Source organism: Tenrec ecaudatus, chromosome 4 (genome assembly GCF_050624435.1).
Source record: "Tenrec ecaudatus isolate mTenEca1 chromosome 4, mTenEca1.hap1, whole genome shotgun sequence".
NCBI classification, from domain to species: Eukaryota; Metazoa; Chordata; class Mammalia; order Afrosoricida; family Tenrecidae; genus Tenrec; species Tenrec ecaudatus.
The window spans coordinates 69,105,044-69,132,278 of NC_134533.1; the positions used below are offsets into that span (position 1 = coordinate 69,105,044).

Consider the following 27,235-nt stretch of genomic DNA (forward strand, 5'->3'; position numbering starts at 1 on the left):
ACACACATTTATTAAGGCAAAGAAAGCAACACAGCTGTACTGAGTCCATCTAGGCTGTTCTGCTCAGCAACAGGAGAAGGGCCCTCCCACTTCTAGGACCCCCTTGACTCCTGGGACAGGTCCTCAGCCCCCTCTGCTCCCTGCTCCCTGTGCACCAGCACATGAGCTGGGGAGGAGGGCCCAGACACCCCAGGGTCCTGGGGCCGCATTTCTGAAGATGCTTGGGTTTCCATAACCCCCGGCACGGTCAGCTCTGGGGTCTCAGGGATGGGTGGCCCCAGGTTCTGGAAGCTGTTCCGCACTCGGGTGATGTAACGACTGAGGCTGCTGGCACCGTCGGGGGGCCGGGGTGTCCATCCCTCCGTCAGGGTCTGCCGCACTCCAGCGACCTCACTTTGCAGTCGAGATACGGTCTTGGTCAGCTCCGTCAGTCTGTTGCCCAGGTCTGCAGGATACGGAGCATTAGGAGGAGGCCTCGAACGAAGTCTCCCCTGTGCCACCTCTTCCCCAACAGCACCCCAGGGTTTCAAGCGCACTTGGCCTACTTCCCCCTTTCCAGAAAACCAACCAACCCCAAAACGTACTCAGCGTCCCTGCCCCCTCTGGCCATTAAAAGCGTTTGTACTATAGCCCATGATCCAGAATAAAGTGTAGGTGTCTGTTTATGCAGGGGAGGGCATGAAACACTTGGGGAAACACAACCCCCCACCCCCAAATGCAGCACCTGGAGCAAAGAATAAATGTTGGTTGAAATGGTAACCAAGTGATTCATTATTGGAAACGAATCAGACGTTACACGAATGAATGGATGGGTAAGGAGAGTGAGTGAGAGAGGGAGTAAATGACACGGTCCAGGGGGAAACTGACCACAAGGGGCTTCTAAGAGCAGGGAGAATAGGCAGCCATCTCTATGCAGGCTGGGTGAGGGCTCTGAGTCTGGAGGTGGGCCATTTGTCTCAGGAGTGGGGAAAGCTGGGCACGGACAACTAACCTTTCCTACGCGTCTCCTCAAACTCACGGCGGGCCGTCTCTATGTAGCGCTGGACCAGGGCCTTGATGACTCGAAGCCGGTAGGAGCCTTTCTCTCCTTCCCTGGGCCCTGTTCCTGCCCCAGGATTGGCCTGGAGCAGGAAGACAAGAGGGTGAGAGAGATTGCCCACCTCCAGTGTCCTCTTAGCCTCAGCTCTGCCAGTAGGCAATCAAGGACCGAGGCAGAACCTGTGCAGCCTTGCTGTCCCTGGAGGCCACACACCCAGACCCCGGTCTCCACTGCCTTCACAGTGGTGGATGAAAGGGCAGAGGCACATGTGGGGGCTGGAAGGTGAAGGAGGGGGGGTGGTCAAAGACAGACTGAGCAGGCCAGAGCTGCACTGAACTTCCTCTCCTGCTTTTCTTGGGGTGAGTCAGTCGAGGCCAACCCTGTCCTTCAAATCCTACAGAGAGGTCGAGCTAGGGACACGGGGAGGCGTCTGCATGGACGTGCTTGTACAAACTAGAGTGGCTGATTCTGGTCTGGATTTGGTTTGGGGACAATACCAGATGGGGCAGATGACTGGCGGCGGTGGCGGCAGAGCACTGGACTTGGGAGACAGAGCCAAAGGCCAGCTCAGTCATTTCACAGCCGTGTGCCTCAGCCCATGATTCTGCCTCTTCCTGCATGAGGGTCTGCACATGGAAAATGGAGATGGTACTCATACCTGCCTCTCAGGGTAGCACAGTGCCTGCTACAGAGTAGGGACTTTACAACTTCTTAAATTATTATTATTTTTTAATTGATATGCTTTCCTCTATTTTCTAAGTGCTTTATAGTTAGGTTAGCCTGTGTACTTCCATAACAAAAAAATTAAATTAATTATCTTAAAAGGAGAAAGAGCTGGAACAGAGAGAGTTTAAGAGAGAGAATGACGGCCCTTCTCAGCCACAGAAGATTAAAGCATTTCCTTGTGCAGGTCCGTTAACTGAGGCTGCAGGACAGGGGGGGAGGAGGGAGTGGCCTGACTGGGCCAACCAAGAGCAGGCTAGTGAGGGGAAGGTGGCTGGGAGAAGGTGGGACCTCTGTGGGGATGCAGTGGAGGACTAAGGTCTGGCTGGTCTGTAGTCATCTGGCGAACATAGTGTCTCTGCTCATCACAGTGAGACGGACAAGCCAGGGAACTGAATACTACGCCTCAGGAGAAGCAAGAGTGTTGCCCAAGGGCGGAAGAAACCCTGACCTGCAGCCTGCAAACCCTGCATGCAGGTAACCCTGACAGCCCGGGTAGGTGGTAATCCTAGATGTGGGCGGTCCAGATCTGGGAGATGTTCTCAAGGAAAGCATGGAGGCAGGCTGAGGTGGGATCTGGGGAATCGTAGGCATGGAGTTTTTTGAATGCATCCTGCTTTCTCTGTGAATTTGCACAAACCTGTTACCTGAGCCCAGAACTCCCTTCTTGATCTTACCCTTCCCTCTACTTCCTGTCTACCTTCAGAATCGTCATCTACCTTCAGCACCTCTGGGAAGCCTCTTTGGTTCCTGAGGTTGGGTCTGGGGCTTCTTTCTATCCTATGGTTGTCATTCTATACGACTACAATGTCACTGTTACTTCAGCTCTTCAACATACCATTATGTATATTGCTGCTTCCAATATATGTGTAAGTGTTTGTTGAACAAAGCACTGACCAGCCGGAGAATCAATCCAGAGACCCCAGGTGGTCCAAGGGAGCTTAGCAGGAGGCTCTAGCTTAGGGGTGGGCAAACTGCGGTTCTTGAGCCATATGCGGGTCTTTTGGTATGTACATGTGACTCTGAAGTAAAATTGAAATATTTTAAGGGACGTTATTAAAATAATGGTGATTTCATTTGTAAAAATACATTTATGGCTCTTGAATAATTTTTAAACTGTTGTGAGAAACAGGATCGAAGCTTCTATCACAAAAGTTTGCCAACTCCTACTGTAGCTTAAAGAGATCCTTGGGGTAACAACTTTAAGGGGCTAGAACTCTCCACAGACCTGGCAGTCATGATGGTCTGAATTAGGGAGGGGCTTTAGTTCCATTCCAGACTGGGTCAGGGGGCAACACCAGGGGTCCCTGAACCCTTTGCAGTCCTAGAGCCCTTTCTCAGGCCTCTAGCAACTTTTGTTTCCCCCTCTCAAACTTAAATGCCCAAGTGTGGGGGAGGACTTACCCCTTGGCTCAGTTTAGGATAAAAGGCTTGTCTGAAGCTTAGAATGTGTTGGTAGTTAGGGAGAAGGGTGGCATTGAACTTATTCAAGCCTAGTGACAATAGAGTTGGAAATCTAGGAGATGGCTTGAGGCAGAAAGGGGAGGGGAAGGAAACCCCAGGAGCAAGAGAGGCTGGGGAGACCTACTGAAAAGACAGACAAGTCAAGAATGTGCCGACAAACAGACGATAGACTAGACAGGAGTGTTGAGGGCCAGATGTGAGGGAGACAAACACCAGACTAGGTACTCACGAAGGTGGGGGCGGGGGGATAGTCTGGCTCCTTGCATTTGCAGCAGGAACAGCAGCAGCAAACAGCCCGGACAATTCTCCTGAGTGAGATAGTGGGAAGGGATTCGTTTTGATAAAGAAGCTGGGGGTGATGTGGGGTGAAATTTTGGGTGACCAGGGGGTGAGACATCGGAGGTCATCACCTGAGAAGGTAGAAGACGGATTTGGGAGAGGGCAGAATGTTGAAGGGCACGGGCAGGGTCAGGCCCTCTCGGAAGTAGGACAGGTACAGCTTGGAACGAGCAAACTTCCACTCCACGTCAGCATCATCCTGGGCAAGAGGAACAGGAGCTTTGGGAGCCAGCCGTTTGGCCCATTCAGTCTGCCTTCTCTTTTCCCTGATGCTCACACCTCTTATTCTCCATAGTTTGACCCCTCCCCGATTCTTATTTCCATCCTCACATATCACCTCCATTGCTTCACATCTCCATCGTATTTTACCCTTTCGGTTCTAGTCCACACATCTGCTTCCTTCCCTCTTCTCACAATCCAACCTACTGTTCCACGACTCTGTTAGCGTGAGGTAGGGGCGTAGTGTCCAGAGAATCTGGTAGCCTCCTTTAACAGAAGAGGAAGATGAGGGGAACTTGCTCAAAGTCTCCGGAACCCAAGGGCCTCGACAACTTTCACTTTCTTCTTCTCCATCGATTCCTCCCTTTCCCTCTCTGCTCACCTAAACTGACCTCAGGTCACGCACCTCAATCTTCTGGAAGGAGTTGGTGATCATGGCAATGAGCATGTTGAGCAGCACGATGACCATGACGATGGTAAAGATGCCGTAGAGGGCGCGGCCCACAAATTCAGGCACCAGAAACTGAGGCATGTCTACCACGCTGTGCTCCTCCATGCCAAACATGGTCCAGAACAGAAACTGGAATGTCTCGTTGAAACTAACAGGGCCGGTCAAGGAAAGAAAAACAAGGGACGGGTGAGAGATGAGCCTGAGTCCTGCTCCGACGTTCTTCCCAGGCATCCAGGGTCCAGCCAAAGGCAGGCTGCTTCTGGGCAGCCCTGGCGGCCTGCCTTGCCCCGACAGACACCTGCTCGTTCTCACCTCCGACTTTTATTCTTTTAGCCACTTGACATTTAGGGCGCACACAGCAGTGCCGTAAGTGCTAAAGGCAGAGCCATCAGCAAGACAAGAGCAGTCCCTGTCCTCAAGGTTCCTATGTTCTGTGGGGTGAGATAGCCACTAATCATGCCAACGTTGGACAGCCATAGTAAGTGCCACGAAGGAGCGGCACAGGGTGCAATGAGTTGTAGATCTAGGGTGTTCCCTGGTCTGGGGGCCTGGAGTATCTTTAAGAACAAGACGTTCAAGCTGAGCACTGAAGAATAGGTGCAAATCCACCAGGTGATGTGAACAAGATGATTACCTAAAGGAGAAGGAGCCTGGCGGCATTTGAAGAACTCGGAGAAGCTTGGTTTCAGAGGTAAGTAGGAACTAGCCGGACCAAACAGGGTCTTGCCTAATCAAAACAAAGGGCCTTGGAGCACTAGGGAGCTAAGCAGTTCTACGGGGAAACTGCTTACAGGTACATCTGGAAAGACCACTCTGGCTGCTGCAAGCACAATGAAAGGAAGTCAGGTAAGAGAATGGAGAGATGGAGGCCAAGGCCTAGACTAGGAGTCACAAACCTTGAGACTGAGGAGCCAATCCTGTCCCTCACAACAATTTATAAATTATGTGAGAGTCATACAAATATTTTACAAACAAATGAAATCACCGTGATCTGAATAATATCCTTTACATTTTTTTCAATTTTATTCCAGAACCACAGGTATGCACTGAAAGAGCCGCATAGGGCTCATGAACAGAGCGCCACAGTTTGCTGACTACTGGTCTAGATGATCGACAGGTGATGTTGGTAGTAACTGCTGTGCCACCTCTGCCAGGAAGCCCTTCCTGAACTCAACTCCCCTGTTCCCCCTTCAACAGAATATACATGTCTACTAGTCACAGGCTTAACCACAGACACTCTCTCCCGCTGATCGTTTGTAAATTGTCTGATCCCCTCAAACTCAGGCCCAGGCCACTGCAACAGTCTCACCCTGGCCACCTGGCCTCAGGCTTTCTCCTGCTCCTTCCTCTTCCACGTTACAGCTGGGATGCGCTGTCTGGTGCCCTTCTGCTAGTCAACATGACATGTTCTTAACAATCCTCAGTCCAGATGTCCACCATGCAGCCTCCCTGAGATTTTCAGTAACTACATATTTGTCTTACTAAGCTGCCACCCATGCATGAATAACCCAGGGAGGTAAAGTCTTCCCTCACTACTGTGCAGTGTCAGAAGCCACCAGGAGTCATGAAGCTGCTGGAATGTGTAGCTGCTATCCCTGGCATGATGGCTTCACGGGACAGCTTTAAACTGCGCAAGCTCCGCTCCGCTAAGCCGACATCCTGAAGCCAGCACAGAACCAAGGATTCTTGGTGAGACGAGTGATCTGAGTAAAGTCTACATGCCCACTGGAGCCATGAGAAGCCTTGACCAATATCCTAGTGTGGACCCTTCAGCAGCATCAGTGAGACCATCACGAAGTTGAACCCATGTGACTTCAGAATTGTGTGACTGCTTGGGAGGCCACTTGGAATTCCCTGACCTGCTGGACAAAGAAAGCTCAGCTTCTCAGCAAAGCTTTCAAGCTGTAAGGCCTGGTGCCTGCTACCCTCTCTAGTTTCCTCACTCATAATTTCCTCCACGTGTTCACAAGAGGGGACTTACTTGTGGTTTAGTGGTTACCTGTTGGGCTGCAATCTGCATGATCAGCAGTTCAAACCCACCAGCAGCTCCGAGGAGAAAGACACAGCTCCTCCCACCAGCAGCCATAGTCTCGGAAGCCCACAGGGGCTTACTAAGAGTCAGCGGTGACTGGAGGGCAGGGAGGAATGTAGCTCCCAGTTGTGGGCTAGCCCTCCTCTTGTCCTGGGGCCCTGTCTCTTCTCTGACGTCCAATCACTCTTCCAGGAGGAGCTCAGATTCTCCTTTAGGTATGAAGGCTTCGCTGACCGCCCAAGACAGAAGCAGGGTACTCCTCCTCCGGGCATCCACAGCGCTCATCGCCAATACGAGCTGCGCTTGGTGGCGCACATGCCTATGCTCCCCAACACAGGGCCGACTCCAAAGAAGGTGGCAGGAATGGGTGTCACCTCAAACCAGACCGAACGGAAACCAGAAACCGAGACCACAAAGGCGAAGCCGCCAACAGAATGGAAGGGCAGCAATTTCCTCAGGAGGCACAGGGAAGGGAAAGAAGGACAAACGAGTCAACAAGGGGGACCCGGGACAAGTGCTGTTGTGTTGTGGGGATCGCAGTCAGTGTCATGAAGCTAAATGGGTATAAATCGTTGAATGGAAAACCAATTTGCTCTCCAAACATTCACCCAAATCAAAATAAAAGTTTTTTAAAAAGCAGAAACAAAAAACCCCCAGTGCAAGCCAATGGCTGAATGACTAAAAAAGAGAATGAATTTAGAAAGTGAGTGAGTGAATGAGTAAGCAAACATGAGAATTAATTATTGACCATATTTAGGACAATTTGATTATCAAAAAGAATGATTATTGTTATATTTTTAAAATCTTTGAGTCTATCCCACGACATTATTGCCATCAAGTTGATTCCAACTCACTGTGACCCACAGAGGGTTTCTGAAGCTGTAACCCTTTTCAAATAGCCTCATCTTTCCCCCTCAGAGCGGCTGGTGGGTTTGAACCACCAACCTTGTGGTTAATAGCCCAGCACCTAACCCACATGGAGTCAGCAGGGCTCCATGGTGATATTCAAAGTGGCAAGGAGAAGAGAAAGCACTTCTTTATCAAGAATACCAGCTAATGAACATAGAAGATATAAAGCCGTGCTTTTGCAACCACCATTGTAATAACTGATTGAAGATCATCTGTGGCTACTGAAGTGGGACCTTGCAAGGGAGCGGGTTTGTCACAGTCTCAGCAGGTTTCCCTTTACTACAGGAGAAGATGGGAGATTTGCTCAACTCTGCCTTAAGCAAATGGCATCACCAGCCCACCATGCTGACAACATGTACCTCCTGATATGGCATGAGGGGAAGTTCCCCTAAACAACTAGGTTGTGTTTTTCCAAAAGAGAGAAAATCCCAATTGTGGAAAGCTCTTTACCCACTCTTCAAAAAGTTCATTTGTCATAAAAGACGTTGAAAAGGTCAGAAGTGTGTTCTAATTCAAGAAAACGAGAGAGAGATGATCAAGTCCTGATGGGATCCTCTTGGGCTTTTAAAAAGCTATCGAGAGTTTTGGAGCACAATTGGGGGGAAACATGAATGACTGCTATCATAGATAATATTATTATACTACTGTTAAAACTTTGAGAGGGGTAACGGCTCTATGGTTATGCTCTTGGGAGACATTCTGAACTGCTTAGAGGTGAAGTATTGATGTCAGTAACGTGCTTTTAAATACTTCAGAAAAAGGATAGAGACAGCAGCAGATCAAGCAAATGTGGTGCTGTTACCACTCGGGGAAGCCAGCTGAAGGGCATTGTACTATTCACAGGGGTCAACTCGTTATTCAGTATACAGTTTGGGGAAGAAGTGAGGGGATGAATAAATGAATGAGTAGATGAACAAATGCCTTATCGGCAGAGTGGATCGATGAGGGAGTTAATCACTGGGTGAATAGATGAGGCAGGGCGGGAGGAGGCAGAGTGATCGCTGAAGCTCCAAGTTGCAAGGTTCCAGATGCCCATTTGCCCATCCCGCCTCTGCCCTGGCATACTTGCCCAGCCGTTCCGTCTCCTGGTAGGGCACGTAGATGTTGTTGAGGCCACAGAGGAAGGCGGTCAGGATGATCATGAGGATGAACATAAACCTGGCAGAGGGTGTGACAGGGAAGGGTCAAGGGTCAATGCAGGTCTCCACACTCAGAAGCCATGGGGGGGGGGGTAGAGGAAGGGGGGTGATGGTTTTGGCAAGTATTCATTACCATTGTTATTAGGAACAGGGCTTTTCAGAGGAGGGAAGTGAGAAGGGATTTAAAGTGGGTGCCAAAGCAAAAGCCCCTCCAACAATAAAGAGCACTGCTTTCCAGCAGCCAAAGCTGGGGAGGGGCCAGTCTTGCAGGGAGGGGCTGAGATGAGATACATAAAGGGGTGAGTGGGAGTCAGGGTCCTTCTGAGGAGGCGCCAATGAGTCAGGAGCAGGGGTGGAGTGGGAGGGTCTCCAAGGTAAACTGAGCAAACTGAGATGGCCTTCGATCTAACCAGGGCTTTCCCTACCAAGGTAACCCACGCCAGTCACACTTCAGGGGGGTTTCTTGGGAGCAGGCACTAACTCTGGGCTCTGTTTAGGGTGAGAGGCCTAATAACTATTATGTGATAATCACTACAAGGACCAGAGAATACACGGGGTTCAAAGAGCAGTTTCAAGACTGGGAAGGATGGAAAGCGACTGGAGTTCAGTGCCCTTGCCACAAAGGGGAAAACTGAGGCCCCAGAGGGTCACATAGAGAGACAGTGACGCACTCCCAGCCTGGGCTCTTTCGGCGGTCACCGGCCTCTGGAGAACCACATGGCCGTTAGGGACTTTCTCTGAGAACAGTCCTTTTACACATAGACTCTAAAGGTTGCCCATAGTTTCATGGGTTCCCAGGTCCCTGGAATCTATGGTGAAGAACGCGTGTTCTAACGACCTGAACGGAGTCTGTCCGGGAGGAGTGGGCTTGGCAGGGGACGGTACACACCGGATCATGTCGTCGATCATTTTGCCGATGGAAATCTGCAGCGTGCCCAGCGACTCGTGGGCTGGCAGAATGTAGGCCAGGCGGGTGAAGCTGAGCATGCTGGTGACCGCAAAGAGCACCTCAGCCAAGAACTGGGGGTCCTCGGTGCGCCACTCACTTCTCTCTGTGTGGATGGAGAGCGGGAGGCGGGGTGGGGGCCGGGGCTGAGGGCCAAGGAGGAGGAGGCCTGGAGGGGGGGGGGTCCGGGTGAATGGGGCTGGGAGGGGGCCCTCACCAGCAGTGGTGAAATAGCGGCAGGTCGTCCCATTGGGCGCATCCCAGCAGTGCGTGTGGGCAAGGGCAGCCAGGAGGAGGCGCAAGGCGAAGGCCGCCAGGTACAGCGACAGGATGACCACATCCAGGAAGTTCCACCAATCCAGGAGGTAGCTGCGCAGGCCCTCAATCCACACCTCCTTACACTCGAACCACAGGAAGCCTGAAAGTGGGCACAGCGGTTGGCTCAGCCCGCGTGGCGCAGCGCTCTCCTCCTTTCAGGTCTGTGTGTGTCTGGGGGGGTGGGGCGGGGGCGGGTAGGGTAGGGGGGAATGGACCCCGCCTCTGGGGACGGGTTTGGAGGTAAGACATCATGGGGGTACTTTGATAAAACGTAAACATTTGTTTCCTTAAGTACACAGTGAGCTAAAGTGACAATAAACCACTCCTCCTGCCCGAGCAAGCTCTCCGAGGTGCCCTGCGCCAGTGATCACTGTCGGCTGGCATCCAGAGAGTGGGTCACACCTGGGCGAGGCTGTTTATTGGGAGGGAGCGGCTTATTTTCTTAATTTGAAATTTAAAAAATGTTTTTTTATAGTTTTATTGGCACAGAATCCACATATCATAAAATTCAATAGTTGAGTCTTTTTCAGGAACTGTACAATCATTACCAAAATCAATTTTAGCACATCCCCCACCCCCTGCATGGTTAAATCACCTTTAAAATGAGTTGTTTAATCACCATCAGTTCTAGTGCTCCCTGAAATTGAAATCTTTTTTTTAATTAACAGATCATTTTATTGGGGGCTCTTATAACAATTAACACATCAATTGTATCAAGCATATCTGTACATATGTTGCCATCATTATTTTCTTAACATTTACTTCCTACTGAACCCTTGGTTATCAGCTCCTCTTTTTTCTCTCCCCTGCCCCCAAAATTGAAATCTTTAATATGTGTTCTGAGTTGTTTAACTTGGGAGGGGGGAGGAATCTAACAGATTGAACGCTCTGAAAAAGAAACAAGTTTATTACAAAGTAAAACTCGCTTGCTATTTACTTTACCTTCAAAGTAGTGATTCCATAGTGTAATGATTCTGAGGGTGAGGGCCTCAGGAGCTGGACCCCATTAGCCAAGTGATCCTGTCGACCCCTGGCTATCACTATGTGCCGTCTCGCTCACGGCCACCCCCCCATTGAATGGCCTTCCATACCTTTTTGGGATTCCCTTGCCCTCGTGGCTCAGGTCCAGCATGACCTCTGTGAAGCCTTTCCTAACCAGGTGGAGTGAGTTGCTCCCGACTGTTCTCATGGATCAGGTCACCTCTGATGCCCATACTGTGGGGCGGTGCAGAGTTCTCTCCGTGGATTCCCCCCTTGGGACTGCTTCTCCTGGGGAAGTGAGGAAGTACTCCAAAGGAGGCGACCACAAATAAAGAGCCCCATACAGGTACCTGTGACCCAAATCATGTGTAGGGACGTCTCCCACACGCTCTGGCTGCGGCCACGGAAGGTGCTGAGCTGGGTCTCCATGACCAGGGACTCTCCCAGCAGGAAGATGAGGAACCACAGGTAGGAGGCGGAGTGCAGCAGGAACTTCAGTACTGGGATCTTCAGCAGGTGGCCCAGCTTGAGGGAGAGGAAAAGAGCATGGCTCTCCCCTCCTGGGAGGCTCCGCCCACTACAACTCGCTCCTTCTCTGATTCTTTCACTCATTTTTTTGTTAAGACATTGATTGAGACTCTCTATAGATCAGGCCCAATATGTTCATATCTTTTCCTTTACATCTGGATGTGGTTGCTATGAGTTCCATTTTTCAGATAAGAAACTGAGAATCACAGCGATGAAGTAGGTCTGCCTTGGTGGGCGGAGGGGTGGGGGTTCATAGCCTCCTCAAACCCAACCAGGTTAAAAATAAGTTCATTATCTCCTGTTCCAAACGCTTGCCTCCTCCGGCGTCCCCATCACAGAAAATGACTGAGCCATCCAGGCCAGGCACCTGGTGGTATCTCTGCAATTCCCTCCCACACCTCTCCAGACTGGGAGTCTCTGCAATCCACCTTTCCTACCACTAAGGTCTTTGCTCCAACACAGAACGGATGGCCTCACTCACCTCCTTAAAATCTGATCGTGGCTCCCCAGTGCCCCTGGCAGAGTCCCGATGTCTCACCACAGCTTATGCTGCTCTGCACAATCTGGCCCCTGCCCTTCTCACACATTTGCACTTACTACTGCTCTGGTGGGCTGTTGGGTAAGAGCTGGACTGCTAGCCACAAGGTTGGAGGTTCAAACGCTCCAGCCACCCAGGGAGAGAAAGTTGAAGCTATCTGCATCAGCAAAGATTGACAGCCTTAATGTAGGGTCACTGTTCATCAGAATCCACCAGAGAGCAGGCTTTTTAAAATCGGTGTTGTTATTGCCGTTTGCTGTTTGACTTAGGCTTTAGCAGCACGGAATTCCTAATGCTTTATAATCTGTTTTATGGACTTCATACATTTGATTCCCACTTTCTGGAATCCCTCTCCCGATTCTTTACCTGGGCAATCATTAGCAGGACTTGTTGTTCATGCTATCCCTAGTGCTGGCACCATGCCTGGCTCACAGGAGGATCTCAGAGAAGCATTTGTGGAGTGAAGGACTCAAAATATCTGGGCCCACAGGAACCCCCAAAGGACTTCCAGGGTGGGGTAGGGCCTCTTTAGGAGAGTGTACCACTGCACATAGGATTTGGGCTTTGGGGCAGAGGGACAGATTTAAAGCCTGCCTCTGCTACTTACTGCTACAGTGGACAAGTGGAGCCCTTGCAGTCCCTGTGTCGCTGATTAGGGAGGTGTAATACCTTCCTTCCAAGGCCATTTCCAGTGACTTAATGGAAAAGTGCCCAGGTCAGGGCCTGTTCAATAAATGACAGTGATCATGAATCTCATTCTCAGTACCCGGGACTTGGGTGCCAGCCAGTAGCCAAGGCAGAGGAAGGGCATGGTGAGGAAGATGAGGAAGGCGATAAAGAGCTTCCAGATGGTGGTGCTTCCACGCCAGCCGGCCAGGTTCCCACACCAGATGGAGGACAGGACTTGCTGGCAGATGGGGTGTGCTACGAACTGAGCAGAGTAGAGGGGACATTAGGCAGGGGGGAGACAAGAGGAACACTTGGGTACACTGCCTTTACTTCTCTGCCACAGAGATTGAGCCAGTCGGATTTCCTCCCTGGGCCAGCCAGCCCAAAAGACTGGAGCATCACTCGCCAGGTAAGTTTGGGCAGACCTCTCCCCTCTCTGGGCCTTGCATTCCTTCTTTGTGGGGGAAGCTGAACTCAGGCATTTGTCTAAGCCCTCTAGAGCCAACATTCTTGACTTGACAAGTCAGCCTAGGCTGGGTGAAATTGGGTACCGGAGTCCCTGAATGCCACAGTTCCCTGCCTTCTTTGAGGACCAGCCTGAAGGATCTTGAGGGGGAGGGGAGCAGGGACAGGGCTCTGGTGTCTTGGATGGCAGGGCCAGAGGAACTCTGAGGAACGAAGGCTTTTGTTTAAGGTACTGGTGGGCGAGCCTATCTGAGGGTGGGTGAGGAGAATGAGCAATGAGTGTCCGGAGGAGGCTGGAAGGGGGAGCATGTTTTCAGCGAGGGGTGTGTGCGCACGTGTGTGAATGTCTAATGAGACAGTGACTAGAGGCACTTGCTGTCTAAGCCCTGAGAGGTCTAGTCTACTTTCTGTCTAGACTGAGCTATGGGGCCGAACAAGGGAGAAGGATTGGCCCCGAGTGAAGCAGCAGATCAGATGTAGAGCTGGGTCAAGGTCTCGGAGGAAGGCTCTGGTAGGGAATCGGTCTGCTAAGGGCTGGGCAGAGTTTCAAGGCTTCGGTGAATGCTAAGAAGGGGGAGTTGGAGACCCAATCAGATCGAGAGCCTGACTGAAGGGTGCTCCGATTCAAGGTGGAAGAAGGGTCCTATGGCTCAGAAAAGGACTTGGTGGGGAGGCTACCTAGAAGCAGCAGGCAAGGGGTGAGGGCCCCACCCCACTCACCCGCTTCTGATTGTAGTTGACGGCCAGCCGCAGCCTCGCCAGGTTGGGGATTCCCTCCTCAAAGGCCTGGCCCAGGCCTTCAGCCTCCGTCTCGCTGTCCTCGCCCAGGTCGTTGAGTACTGCCGTGACCTCGCTCTGGTTCCGGCACATGCCCAGCAGCTCAAAGCCGTAGTCCTGGCTCACTGACTCCAGCGCAATGTACTCTGGCTGCAGGGAAGCAGACCGTGTGCCGGTCCCCTGGGGTCGCAGTGACTAGAAGACTCTCTCTCTGCACTTGGGTAGGCTAGGGCCTGGGCCCTGCTCTGGGACCACCTTTCCTTCATGGGACGTTACCTTGAGTCAGCGGCCACCTCTCCTGTCTCCTGGCTGAGGCACCTCCTGGGTTGCTCAGGCTCATCCGGAGCTACCTCTGCCTCATCACCCTCACTGCAACGCCAAGCCTGTCGCCATGCCCATACTTTTGTATTTCCTTTTCTTCATCCCTAATTCCTGCCCCTCTTGGACGCCCACCCCGATGCCTCTCCTGTGCGCCTATCTTATGAGATCTCCTACTAGCAGTGTCAAGAGATGCAGAAACAAATTCATGACTCTTGCTGCCACTTGACCTTCAACTCCCCCTATCCCTCAGTTTATTTTTGTTTTTAGTTAATCACTTTGTTGGGAGCTCTTACAGATAGAACATGGTGCAGCTCAATCCCATCAAGCAGTAGTGTCCAATTGTTACTAGTGTTTCCAAACATTTTCTTTCATCCTGGACTCCCTGCCCCCTGGGCTCTGATGTGAAGCACTAGCCCTGAGAGAACCCAGGCTCAGGGGGCTGGGTCAGCACTGTCCCTCAGCTGCCTTGCTATGCGTCCCTCTGTGAAACAGGAGGGGAATTGTACCCGTGACAAGCCCTTTGGAAGGACCCCCTTAGGGCTTGCCATGGTCCTGCGCTGCCACAGCCCAGCAGAGACTGCACGGTCCTTCCCCAGCTCCTGTGGCAAATCCACGTCAAGCCTTATGCCCCCATTTTGCCATTCTTGTCTGTTTCCTGCTAACTGGTAATTCTGAGGACCGGAACCAAGTCTGCTGGGCACAGAGTGGGGTGGCAGTGGATGAGGATGAACTGGAATGGTAGTATTCAAGGGCCCTGGCTGGCTCCCGCTTGGAGGTCTCTACTGGTGGGGAACCCTCTCCTTGGGCACTTACCTGGCCTCTACCTTTATCCGGACTGCATCCCTACCCCAGGGCTGCGCCTTGCTACCTCTTCACCTGGACAAGCCCACCCATTTCGATGGCTAAGTCTACTCCTGCTTCTTCCACGGAGTCGGTCTTTCAACACACCAGCCCTTGTGCCTGAACCAGACTGCAGGGCTTTGCAAGCCCAGGCGGCAGCCCCCCAAAGGGAAGGAGCAAAGCCCAGTGTTTCCCCCCCTTCGGCCCTCTCCCTGCTTGTGACCACACTCTTGAAAGCCCGGTCCTCTGGTTCCTTTGACCCCCAGCACACCATGTTCTGCGGGGTGGTGGGGGTCAGATACCCAGCAGGTACTCAGAAAAATCTCGTTTGTCACAGCCTGGGGACTTCAGGGTAGGGCTCGTGCTGCCACAAGACTAGGTGTCCCTAGGGATGTAGGCACGAAGCCGAGAGCCCCTTCCTGGCCTCCTCTTGGCTGTTGCTCTCCTGCTTCACAGAAGACCTGCACAGGCCCGGCCCCGCTTCAACATACATGGGTGCTGAGAAGGGCAGGAGGAAGTTCAACCCACCTTGAACTCGGGCTCCTTGCGTGCGAGGCGCCTGAGCTCGCGGCTGAGCTGGAAGGCAGCCAGCATGGCGTCCTCGCTAGCCAGCGAGAGGTGGGCCCTGCTGGCAATGCCGCGGTAGGTGTTGATGCGGGACAGGGAGAACTTCAGCAGGTCGTAGCGGCGGGCGTTGCCACACTCCAGGCAGGCGCAGGAGACGGGGTGGGGCCGGGCGATGGTGTGGCCCTGATCCATGAGCAGCTGCGCGATCTCATACAGGTCCTTCTGGCAGGCCAGCGTGAGTGGCGTGACGCCCGGGGCAAAGCGGGAGCCATCGATCGACGAGTCGAAGAAAGCCAGGGAGAAAGACCTGGTGTCGACCTTGCGGCCCTTCTCCCGCTCCAGGCGGGCCAGCAGGCGCCGCACCACAGCAGGCTGGTTGGTGTCCACTGCCACTAGCAACGCCTCATGGATCTGCCGGAAGTCGAACTTGACATTGGCCAACAGCACGTCGGTGATGGCCTCGTGGCCCAGGCGGATGGCCAGGTTGAGAGCTTCCCTCCAGGAGCGATCCTCGGCCTCTTCCACGTTTCGCAGGGGCCCGCCGCCACCCGTGTCCTCCAGCAGCTGATGCACCAGGCCCAGCCGCCCCTCCTGAATGGCACCCAGGATCGTGGGTGGGAACTTCAGCTTTTTGTTGACGATCTCCGTCCAGTTGGGCTGGGGCTGAATGAAGGAGCGGGAGAGGGTGGGACCCACGCCTCAAGAACCCAGGTTGTAGGGCCCCTCTTTGCCCGCCTCCTCTCAAGCCTTTATCCCTTGCCACCCAGCCCGGCCATTGTACCAAACACAAACCAACAACACTGCTGTTTACCTTTTTATTGTGTGGAACTGGGGCAACTCCCCTCAGTACCGCCACCCCTGACAGGCACCCCTCCCTGCCCTCACACAGTGGGGTCAAAAGTGGGTAGGGTAAAAGCAGGTGGTGGGGCTGGGCTCTCAGGTCTGTATGTAGGAACGTGGCCTTTACCCTCCAGATTGTTGACTTTATGTCCCATCAGCTCTCCTCCCAGAAATCCCAGAGCATCTCTGATGGGCAGGTGCAGCGGGGTCCACCCAGGAGGGTCTTTGAACTAAGTTCTTCGTAAGCCCTTCAGCATTAACCAAGCCTCCCGGCAGGGTCCCACCACACTCCACCAAACCCTCTTAACTCTGCCTTCTTTTGCTTTTGGGGTACATTTCTCCCCTCACTGTTCCCAGAAACAAGCCCCTCCTCACTGGTCATCTCTTTCGGGCCCCCATTCAGGGTTCCAAAGGTTCTTTTCCCACCCAGAGGAGGAATTCACCATACACCTGGTGGCTAGGATGTCCCTGCTGCCTCTCAGGGCCAAACTATTGTTCTATTCATCGCCAGAAATGAGACCAAGATGGGGGAAGGGAGGGAAGCAGAGGCCTCTTACCGTGAGGGGGTCCATGGCTGCACACACCTATGCTGGTAGAGACTGAAGGACTTTGCTCTTGCTGGGTGCTCCCCTGATGGTGCCTGGGCTCCTTTCTACCCACTGAAAACCCCGCCCTGGGCCCTCCCTCAGCCAGGACCAGCTGCTCCCCCAATGCCCTGCACTCCGGGGACTGGGGACTTGGTGTCACACAACAAAGTCTTCTGGGAAAAGGGAGAGAGGACATAGTTGCTCAAAGAAGAGGGGACTAGAAGTTAGAATGTTCTAGATGGAGAGGGCTAAACAGATTCTCAAGTCCAACGAACCCTTGTATAAAGAGTGGGATTTGCCCCAGGGCCGAGTCAGGCCTGGAACCATTGAGGAAATCATTAATTTTTAGACAGGGGTGCAGGAGGGTTTGTCTCCATGACTGAGGGTTCTTCTGGGCACAAAGTCACACAGTAGCACGAGGACCTGATTACGGGAATGGGAACCCACAAAGGGGACCGGAACGCAGCCTACGGCTCAGCACCACGCTCGCCTTCCTAGTGCACTGGAGGCTCTGATGTTAGCATTTTTCTCTTCACTGGGCCTGTTTTCCTTTCGGGAAAATGAGCACGTGGCTGTGTCCTCTTCATCAAGGGGAAGAAGTCCTGGATTGTGTTCCAAAGCCCCAGAGGGATCACTAATCTTACCCCAGAAGTTCCAAGGGAGAAGAAGACAGGGCTGGAAGAATCAGGCACCATGGTGACAGCAGCCTTGACAACTGGGAGTTGGGAGTAAGCTGGCCTCAGAGGAGCCTTCGGACAGAGTCCTGAGGGAGTGGATGAAGTAAGAGAGAGAGAGGCAGCTAGGCCACATCTGCCCTTCTCAGATTTCAAGCGCTCCCATCCCTAGTCCTCCCAGGGGGCTGCAAAACCACAGGCTCTCATGGCTCAAGTCAAGGGAAGTCCCCGCACATGCCAGCGTGCTCTTCCACATCTCCCGCTGAGAAGTAGGACTGACAGAGAGGGCACTGGATCCAGGACATGGGTGGCGAGCACTCTGGGGAGGAAACCCACACTACAGATTCAGATGAAGATGGTGACGAGGAGGGAGAGGCCGGCTGAGGTGGGGCGGTCTCTCCACAAGTGGCAGCATGCAGGGGGAGAACCTCGATGTTGAAGGAGCCTAAGAGGGAGAGAGAGAAAGCAAATAAAACGTGTCTGCTCCCAGGAAGTCGTCGGAGGGAGCGTCTGATGTCAAAATACAGGAATTCTATCGCCGTTCAAAATTTTACAACAGAGAGACACTATATAGTCTCATGTATCCACCAAATAGTCATTGAGTGTTTACGATGCACCCACCGCCCAGGCTTGCCTCGTGGAATGCGGAGCCCAGTGGTGAAGCTACATGGTGAACACATTACAGTGACACGGCAGGAAGTGGGGCCTGGTGAACCTAAGGGAATCCGAGCGCTGCAGAAGCTCAGCTGGGGAAATGACCCGAAAAGAGGCAAGATCTGGCAACCAAGTACCACCTTCACAGAGACTTAGAAACACATTTCAGTGTGGACTTGAAGGAAATGCTGGGCTTTCTCCAGTCCTGCTTTCTATAGAACGACTTCATGCTTCTAAAGGCAGGGCTCACATCCCTTCCTTGGTGAACACACCTGAGCAGGTGCTCAATATCGCCCTGTCCTGATATGGAGTTGTGGGACCAGGAGTCCAAATCCAGATGTTCTCGACAACATTCTCAGATCTAGTTCCCCGTCAAAGGATGCCCAGTGGTCCCATATCAACCCTGCACGCCCAAGCCAGGGGGCTTACCAGCACAAATGGGACATTGTCCACTCTCCCGGGCACCACTGCTTTGGGGTTGGGGCTGTCGTCTCTGTCCACTGCTGTGGGGCTGCGATACACGTTGCTGTGCTTTGCCCCGTCCTTTTGTTTGAGAACTAGAGTTAGCTAGAAATCTGTGAGGAAACAAAGACCAGATATTAGGAGTGGATGGGTGGGATCACCAGTCATTAGAGCCGAAAGAGCCTGGAATTGGGTGGGAAGGGGAAGCCTGGAGTTGGAGTCCCAGTGTCCCCAGTTGGTGGGGAAACAGACTCGAGGGATGTCATTGAGCCTTTGAACATCTGAGAAGAGTTTCTACTACTGCTCTAAAGTTATTAAAAAAATGGAGACATAATTCATATGCCATAAAATTCATCCCTCTAAAACATACTGTGTAGTGGTTTTTATTTATTTTTTGCCGTGCTATTCATATATATATTTGTCATTTTGGGGGGAGCTCTTAACAGTTCAGTCACATCAAGCAGTATTGAACACTTGTTACCACAATCAGTTTCACAACTTTATCCTTCTTCTTGACCTCCTCTATGCAGTGGTTTTTAGTATATTCATATAGTTGTATAATCATCACTAGTATCTAATTGCAGGACATTTTCATCACCCCACTGAGAAACCTTGTGCCATTAGCAGTTATTCCCCATGCTCCCCTTCCCACAGCCCGACACCACGAAGCACACTTTCTGTCTCAATGGATTTGTGAATGATGGATTTTTTTAGGAATGAAATCACACAGTATGTGATCTTACTGGCTTCTGTCAGATAGCATGTTTTTTTAGGTTCATCCATGTTGAAGCATGCATTAGCCCTCAATTCCTTTTTTATTTCCCCCAGCAGTTTTACTCGCAAGTCATTTACATATCATTGAATTCAGTATTTCAATCATATCACAGAGAATTATACAATCACCCCCACATCAGTTTTAGAACATCCCCCTCCCGAATGATGAAATCACCTTTAAGATAATTCATGTGATCACAATCTCTTCTAGAGCCCCCCCCCTCCTCTGTTCATTAGTTACTCCTGAAATCTCCTTTCCTTCCCAACCCCCTCCATTCCTTTTTATGGTAAAATAAGATTCCACTATCTGGATAGACCATATTTTGGTTATCTGTTAGTCACTTGATGGGTATTTAGGCTGTTTCTACTTTTTTGATTTTATGTTTTTGTAGATTTCTTACAAATCTTCATCCTAGAGGTACCCACCCCAAAATCCAATACTCATTTATGTTTTTGATGTGAGGGGGATAGTGTATTTGGAGTTTGTTCCACCAGGTCAGACTGTAAATCAAGTTTTCTCTTTAAGGCTCTGAAAGATTACATAACAGCGTATGACAAAAAAGGCCTAATTTGTGGCAGATGGGAGATAGGTTTTGCACCATGAAAATGCACCTGCACTTCCATGATGCACACCTTCCCGACATGATCGCTGAAGACAAATGGGTGCATAAGAAAATGTGGTGAAGAAAGCTGGTGCTCGGCTATCAAAAGCTACAACGTTTGGGGTCTTAAAGGCTTGAAGGTAAACAAGTGGCCATCTAGCTGAGAAGCAACAAAGCCCACATGGAAGAAGCACACCAGCTCATGTGACAATGTGTCGAAGGAATCAGGTATCAAAGAACAAATATTCATATCATTGTAAATGAGAGGGAGTGCAGATTGGAGACCTAAAGCCCATCTGTAGGCAATTGGACACCTCTTTACTGAAGGGTCACAGGGACGAGATGAGCCAGGCAGTGTGCAGGGTAGCAACAATGAAACATATAACTTTCCTCTACTTCTTAAATGCTTCCTCCCCCACTATCATTATCCCAATTCTACCTTACAAATCTGGCTAGACCAGATGTACATTGGTACAGATAGGAACTGGAAACATAGGGAACCCAGGACAGATGACCCCTTCAGGACCACTGGTGAAAGTTGATACTGGGAGGGTGGAGGGAAGGTGGGGTAGAAAGGGGGAACCGATTACAAGGATCTACATATAACCTTCTCCCTGGAGGATGGACAGAAAAGTGGGTGAAGGGAGACATCGGACAGTGCAAAATATGACAAAATAATAATTTATATATTATCAAGGGTTCATGAGGGAGGGGGAAAAGGAGGAGCTGATATTAAGGGCTCAAGTAGAAAGCAAATGTTTTGAGAATGATGATGGCAACAAATGTACAAATGTGCTTGACACAATGGATGTATGTATGGACTGTGATAGAATTGTATAAGCCGGAGAGAAAAGGTTTAAAACAAACAAAAAAAGAAAAAAATTGTAAGAGCCTCCAAATAAAATGATTAATTAAAAAAAGGAAGAAAGAAAATGCACCTGCACATCCAGCCATCTCAATGCACCAGTTTTTGGCAAAAACAGCATGCCTCTCTTGCCCGCCATCTGACTCACCTGACCTCACTTCGTACGACTTTTTGTTTCTGCAAATGAAGGACATGAAAGGACGGCGATTTGACGATGTAGAAAAGGTGGACAAAAAAAAACAAGGGAGGCGCTGTCAGCTATCCAAACAGATGAGTTTGAAAAATGTTTCCAAGAATGGAATTGCAGATTTGACAAATGTATTAAGTGTAATGGAGAGTAATTTGAAGGTGATAAGGTTGCTTTGTTAAAAAAAAACAAAAAGAAAACACAACTTTGAAAAAGCTTATTTTGGGGGCACCCCTTCCTACATTATCACGTGAATTAGAAGTTTTACTTCTTGTTCTGAAATCGGGATGCCTTGTATTTCTTTTCCATATTCGCCTCCAGTCTATGTTGAGCAGACATGGAAAACGTGGATCGCCTTGTCTTGTTCCTGATTTGCGGGAAACGCTTCCAGTCTTTCACCATGAAGTGTGCTATTGATTGTGGGCTTTGTTTGTTGAGTGTTTTAATCATGGAAAGTGCTGGACTCCTGTATCTGTTGAAATGATCATGTGACTTTTGTCTTTGTCCAGTAATATGGTGCATTGCATTGATCCATTTTCATTTGTAGAACCAACCTTGCATTCCTGAGATAAATATGTCCCGCTCTCTTTATTGCTTTCATTTCAGAATATCTGAAATGATCCACAGGCAAAGCAGAATCTAACACACGGAAGAGGCGATCAGGAATCCACTGACTTTCTTTTTTGGAGGCTGTTTGTTGTTTCTTTTTCTTAAGTACTTTCATTGGGGGCTTTTACATCTCTTATTACAATGGATACATGCCTCCAGTGTGTCAAGGACATTTGCATATATGCTGCCATCATCATTTTCAAAGCATTCTCTTCCCACTTGAGCCCCTGATATCAGCTCCCCATTTCTTCCCCCTCCCTCTCCCACTCGCCCTTACGAACTCTTGATGTTATATTTTTTCCATATCTTACATCATCCTCCGTCACCCCTCTCCCACTTTTCTGTTATTTGTCTTCTTGGGAAGGGGTTCTAGATTCTCTTGTGATCGATTCCCCTTTCTTCCCCAACCCTCCCCTAAGCCTCCTGGTGTCTCTACTCTTCTTGTTGACCCTGAGGGGTTTATCTATCCTGGATTCCCTGTGTTTTGGGCTCTTATCTGTAGCAGTGTGCATGCTCTGGTCTAATCCAATCCATAAGGTAGAACTGAAGTCATGATAGTGGGGTGAAGGAAGCACCAAAGAACTAGAGGAAAGTTGTTTCATGGGTGCTATACTGCACCCTGACTGGCTCATCTCTTCCCTGTGACCCTCTGTGAGGGGATGTCCAATTGTCTACAGATGGGCATTGGGTCTCGACTCCATGCCCTCTCCCATTCACCTTGGGTATGGTTTTATTCTGGGTCTTAGATGCCTGATACCTGATCCTATCGACACCTCATGATCACACAGGCTGGTGTGCTTCTTCCATGTGGGCTTTGTTGCTCTCAGCTAGATGACCGCTTGTTTATCTTCAAGCATTTAAGACCCCAGATGCTATATCTTTTGGTAGCTGGGCACCATCAGCTTTCATCACATTTGCTTATGCACCTGCTTTGTCTTCAGCGATCATGTCGGGAAGGTGAGCATCACAGAATGCTGGTTTGTTAGAACAAAGTGTTCTTGTGTTAAGGGAGTACTTGAGTCAAGGCTCGATCCACTGACTTTCTTTTTTTTCCCCCACTGACTTTCTTAATAAACAGAGGTCAGATTGTCCATTTGAGAAAAAGACGGGAGTTTGCTCTCATATGCCCAATTGAAATTGGAGCTCTACTCCAAAGACTCACTTTCAATTTCATTTAACAACTACTAAGCAAAATAAATAAAAAACAACAACAAAAAAACCCAACTCCTAAGCAACAAATTGTAATGAGTGTCTACTGAAAGCCAAGTGGTGGGGAGCAGGTGGGATGGGGAGGAAGTGAGTGGGAAGAATGGTTTTCATTATTACTGCTGCCATTCCCGTGAAGTTACTGCTCCAAAAGTAATGCACTAATGCTCTTCAGTGCTATGAAGGGCTTGCTTAATATAGATAAGGAACAGTAATGCCTGAGGACGGAAGAGGCAAGCTTCATCTCAAGGTAAATTCCTTAAAGACACAACATAGCAAACCAAACAGGTGCACCTAGAGTGTAAACTTCCTTTGATGTCTATTCTTCTAGCACTGCTGAAATCCCCACGTCACACATAAATCAGATTTTATTAAAGATCCGGAACAGCACAAAGGTAAGTAACCACAGGATAAGGGAGAATTAGGTAACATTGTCCATGAGATACAGAGTATTTCAGAGTCTGATGCACTACAGGGCTGTCTCCTTGCCCAGCTCCCGGCCTGACAAAATGTAGACGAGGCTGTCTTTTCTCCACCGCCCTCCATGTCTTTCCTAACAGATCAGGACCCACACAGACAGTGCTTTCTGACCTAACTAAAGCAGAGAAGGCAGGACAGCTGCAGGAGGGCACTATGGTTCGTGGGGCTGGTTTGGGATTGCCAGGTTGGCCTCACTCACCTGTGGTCCTGTACTTTCCGTCTCTTCGTCCTGCTTGCGTCATTCTCTGAGTTTTGCTTCTCAGGTGTGGGCTCTGTTAGAAATACTCATCAAATCCAGCGCATTAACAAATGTCTTCACCTCTACTGTCCCTCCTTTTACTTTTTATCTTCCTCACTGGTCAATACTTTTTGGAGGAAATGTCAATTCCTACCAGACACTTGCCCTGGATATTCAAATCTAGTCCTTCTACATGCTTCTTCTTCTTCAGAGCACTTAGTTCTCAGTTTCTTTGTGTGACATGGACACCTGTGTCTTTGTGAGGGCAAGGGGCATTGCTACCGTTTCCCCAAAAATAAGACAGTGTCTTATATTAATTTTTGCTCCCAAAGATGTGCTAGGTCTTATTTTCAGGGGGTATTTTATTTTACCATGAAGAATATAGTACACATTTATTATTTGTTTTATTAAAAGAGACTTTGCACTTCTGGTCTGCTCTGGCTGCACTGCAGCTAACAGTGAGCTATGCTGTGGTGCCTACCACTATGGTCCAGAGTTACGGTAGCTTCAGGGAGTCTTATTTTTTGGGGTGTCTTACTTTTGGGGAAACAGGGTATTTTATGCACTGTGGTATATCCAGCACCTAACATGGAGCCTGGCACAGAAGAGATACTTAATTTTAGACACATGAGTGGCAACAGAGCCCAGTTAACACCCATTTGGGTAGTGATTCCGAATTTATGAAACACTTTGTAAAGCATGGAATGCTTCGCAAAGTGCTTTCAAAGTCCTCCACTTGGAAGATGAAGGAACCGAAACCCCAAGGAGAAAGATTTCTGATTTCTAGACTGGTGGTTCTTTTAATTCCTACACAACACTTGGATTTTTCTTCTGGAGACAAGATACTAACAATCCTAGGAGTTTTCTCCCCTTCACTGCCCCACCAGGAAGTCCCATTTTATAAGCCTTTGTAGTAGTGGTGGATTCAGGTAGAAGACAGGGCTAAGGATAGATCATGGGTCTCACCTGAGTGATCTGGATGCCTGGAGCCTAGTCCTGAGTTGTCATCTCCTGGACCTGCTGCATTGGTTGGGGCTGCCCTGCGGGCAGCGGAGAGCACCATGCGGGCTGAGCGGCCAAGAGTCCCTGGCTGCAGCTGATTCAGGATATTCTTGAGCTCTGTAATGTCCTTGGTGCTCCTGTAGCCAAACACAGAGAGCGCTTGGCTTAACTCAGAAGAGAGACCTTACTCTCTGCTCACATGGTTAGTGACTTCTAGGTTCCTGGAAAAGGCTGGTTTGATATGCAGGCATACCTTGGTGGTCTTGCGGACGTGGGTACAGAGCACCTCAATAAAGTGACTTTCACTAAAGTAAGTTACATGAATGTTTTTGGTTTCCCAGTACATTGAAAACTTACATTTACACTGTACTCTATTCTATTAAATGTGCATCAACGTTAACGACAAAGCTTGCAATATTGTGAGGATTACCGCAGTGTGACACGGAGCACGAAGTGAGCACACGCTGCTGGAAAAACGCTGGTGTCAATTACAAAACAAAACAATCCACGCTATCTGTGAAGTGCAGTAAAAGCGAAGCACAATGACGTGCGGTCTGCTTGAGCATAGCAGGCTGGCTTAGACCAGTCGGCCCTCGGTGTCCCGCTCGGCCCCTGGATGGATTCAACCAACCAAGGATGGAAGGCAGTCAGGGGTGCGGGGTGGAAGCAATTAAGCAGGCAAAGCTCCTGGCCTCAAAGGCTTCGAGGGAGTGAAGTGCCATGTACACCCTATTAGGTACGTACAGTATGTTAGGCATTACATGAGCTTTTACGCTGTTAGGCATTAATGCGGAGATGATTTTCAGTATATGGGAGGCTGTGTGTTGGTGAAATAAAAATGCTATAGTATTTTATATAAGGGGCTTGAGCATCCTTGGATTGTGGTATTTGTGGGGGGTCCTGGAGCCAACCCCCCTTGGATACTGCATGTGACTAATTGAGCGTGTGCGCCTCTGCACACTTGGTAGTATTTTTCTTCCACATAAAAGAATTTGAAGTGGCTGAGAGGATGCCACTCTGGCAGCTACGTACTTCTGAGGATCTGGGAAGAATGTCCTCCGGATGGAAGGATTAGCCAGCCAGGGGCTGGGACCAGACTTCTGCGCATCAGATCCCTGAGAAGAGAATGGAAAAAGGAAATAACAGAGCTTCACCACCAGGGGACACTGTACCCGCAATAACGCCTACAGATATGTTTGCTTGTGTGAGCACGTGCCCGTTTTCTCTTCCAGCTTCAAGAGCTGAGCTCCTGCAATTTTCCTGTATGTAGTTCCCTGATGGTAAGAATTTTATCACATTCCTGAAAGCTCCCGGGGGAAGAGACTACTAACTGTGGAGGAACAAGGGGGGCTGAGAGGCAATGTGTGATAAAAGCTCCACCATCAAAAACCAAGAAGTATGAGGTCAACTTTGTGTCCAAGAAGAACCAATGGTCCAACGACTGTAAATAGTCGATCCGAGGTGCACTCTTCCACATGTGAGAGAGAATTCATTTCCTCCCGTGAGAGGGCAGCAAGCCAATCTGTGCTTGCATCGGAATGTGTGCACAGACCATGTGTGTCCCTCTGTCCCACAACCAGAAACCACAAGGGGACGAGAGACGGTAAGTCCACGCTCTACCCTCATACATACCTGGCTTGGCCCAGAGCTCTCAGGGGCTGAGAGCCCTGTTATGGGATCATGGGAGGAGTCCAGAGGGGAACGAACCCGTAAGAAGGCCAGGCCAAAGGGCTGATGACGCGTGAAGGGTTGGGAGCAGGTGAGGCGGAGTCGATCCCATGACTCCCCTGATGCTGGGGCCAGGAAATCATCTAAGGAGAAAAGAGAAAGAAAACGAGGGGGAGGAGAAGGGAGAAAAGAGAAGGTCAGGACAAAGGAGAGGAAAGAAGGTGGGATTATAAGGAATAAAGTCCAATCACAGGCAGGATGAAGGCCCCTGGTCTCGGAGCCCTCGGGCCAGGGTGCTCAGGGCCCAGCAGTCATACAGGCCAATCAGGAACGTCCCAGAGCCCGTGCTCTCCCACCATCAAGCTTCTCTGTCATGGTTCCACACTCGACTACATCCTTGCTGGGTACCTCTTTGGCGCTCACTCCAGTAGGAGGTATTTCTAATGTCCTGGTGGGGGGTGACCCAATGGATTAGCAGAGCCATAGCTACCCTTCCCTGACCACTTGACCTCAAGCTTCCGCACCCCATGGCACGCCCCAAACACCACACACTGATCACACTCAGTTCCCACACCAGCCAACCAGTACCTCAGCTCCACCTCACGTGCCTCTGTCATACCACTCTTCCTCTACAGCAGGGGTTCTCAAACTTCCCAAGGCCGCGACCCTTTCATGCAGTTCCTCAGGGTGTGGTGACCCCAACCAGATTATTTTCATTGCTACTTCATAACTGTCATTTTGCTATTGCTATGAATCGTAATGCAAATATCTGATAGGCAGGATGTACTTTCTTTTTTTTTAATCGCCCCGCCCTAAGATGTACTTTCATTGTTACAAATTGAACATAATTAAAGCTTAGTGATTAAAGCATTAATTAAAGCATTTACCCAGTAACGATAATTCATGAAGTGTCGTTTTACCTCCAATACTGCTACTTTCAATACAGTAGCTGCTTTCAACACAGCAGCTGCTCTCTACACCTGTGTGACTGGTCCACATAGCACATTATGGCGTCAACCCAGTCACATACACCTGTATTTGTAATGGGGTGTATGTGATGGGTTGGTGTGATGATGTCATCACGCTGGGTACTCATATGTGGGTGTATCTGTGTGTGGGTGG

General features: G+C 50.1%; 2 protein-coding genes across 4 annotated transcripts in view; both read right to left on the bottom strand.

Moving 5' to 3' along the window:
- Positions 1–16,487, bottom strand: LOC142445914 (short transient receptor potential channel 2-like). The gene is made up of 13 exons (XM_075547779.1): positions 16,454–16,487; positions 15,227–15,963; positions 13,481–13,687; positions 12,393–12,557; positions 10,911–11,085; positions 9,479–9,679; positions 9,205–9,367; positions 8,242–8,334; positions 4,191–4,383; positions 3,637–3,764; positions 3,456–3,534; positions 992–1,121; positions 1–445 (listed from the first exon to the last, which is right to left on the bottom strand). The coding sequence occupies exons 1-13, from the start codon at positions 16,485–16,487 to the stop codon at positions 93–95; spliced, it is 2,658 nt and encodes an 885-aa protein (XP_075403894.1). The 3' UTR covers positions 1–92.
- XNDC1N (XRCC1 N-terminal domain containing 1, N-terminal like) overlaps positions 16,067–27,235 on the bottom strand; it is a 22,497-nt gene continuing 11,328 nt past the window's right edge. For all 3 annotated transcript variants that reach the window (XM_075546193.1, XM_075546194.1, XM_075546192.1), the window contains 6 exons: positions 26,078–26,256; positions 25,478–25,560; positions 24,410–24,582; positions 23,405–23,477; positions 18,450–18,595; positions 16,067–17,811 (listed from right to left, as the gene is read on the bottom strand). In XM_075546193.1, coding sequence (XP_075402308.1) covers positions 17,582–17,811; positions 18,450–18,595; positions 23,405–23,477; positions 24,410–24,582; positions 25,478–25,560; positions 26,078–26,256 — 884 coding nt within the window. In that variant the 3' untranslated portion in view covers positions 16,067–17,581. The remainder of the gene's footprint in view (positions 17,812–18,449; positions 18,596–23,404; positions 23,478–24,409; positions 24,583–25,477; positions 25,561–26,077; positions 26,257–27,235) is intronic.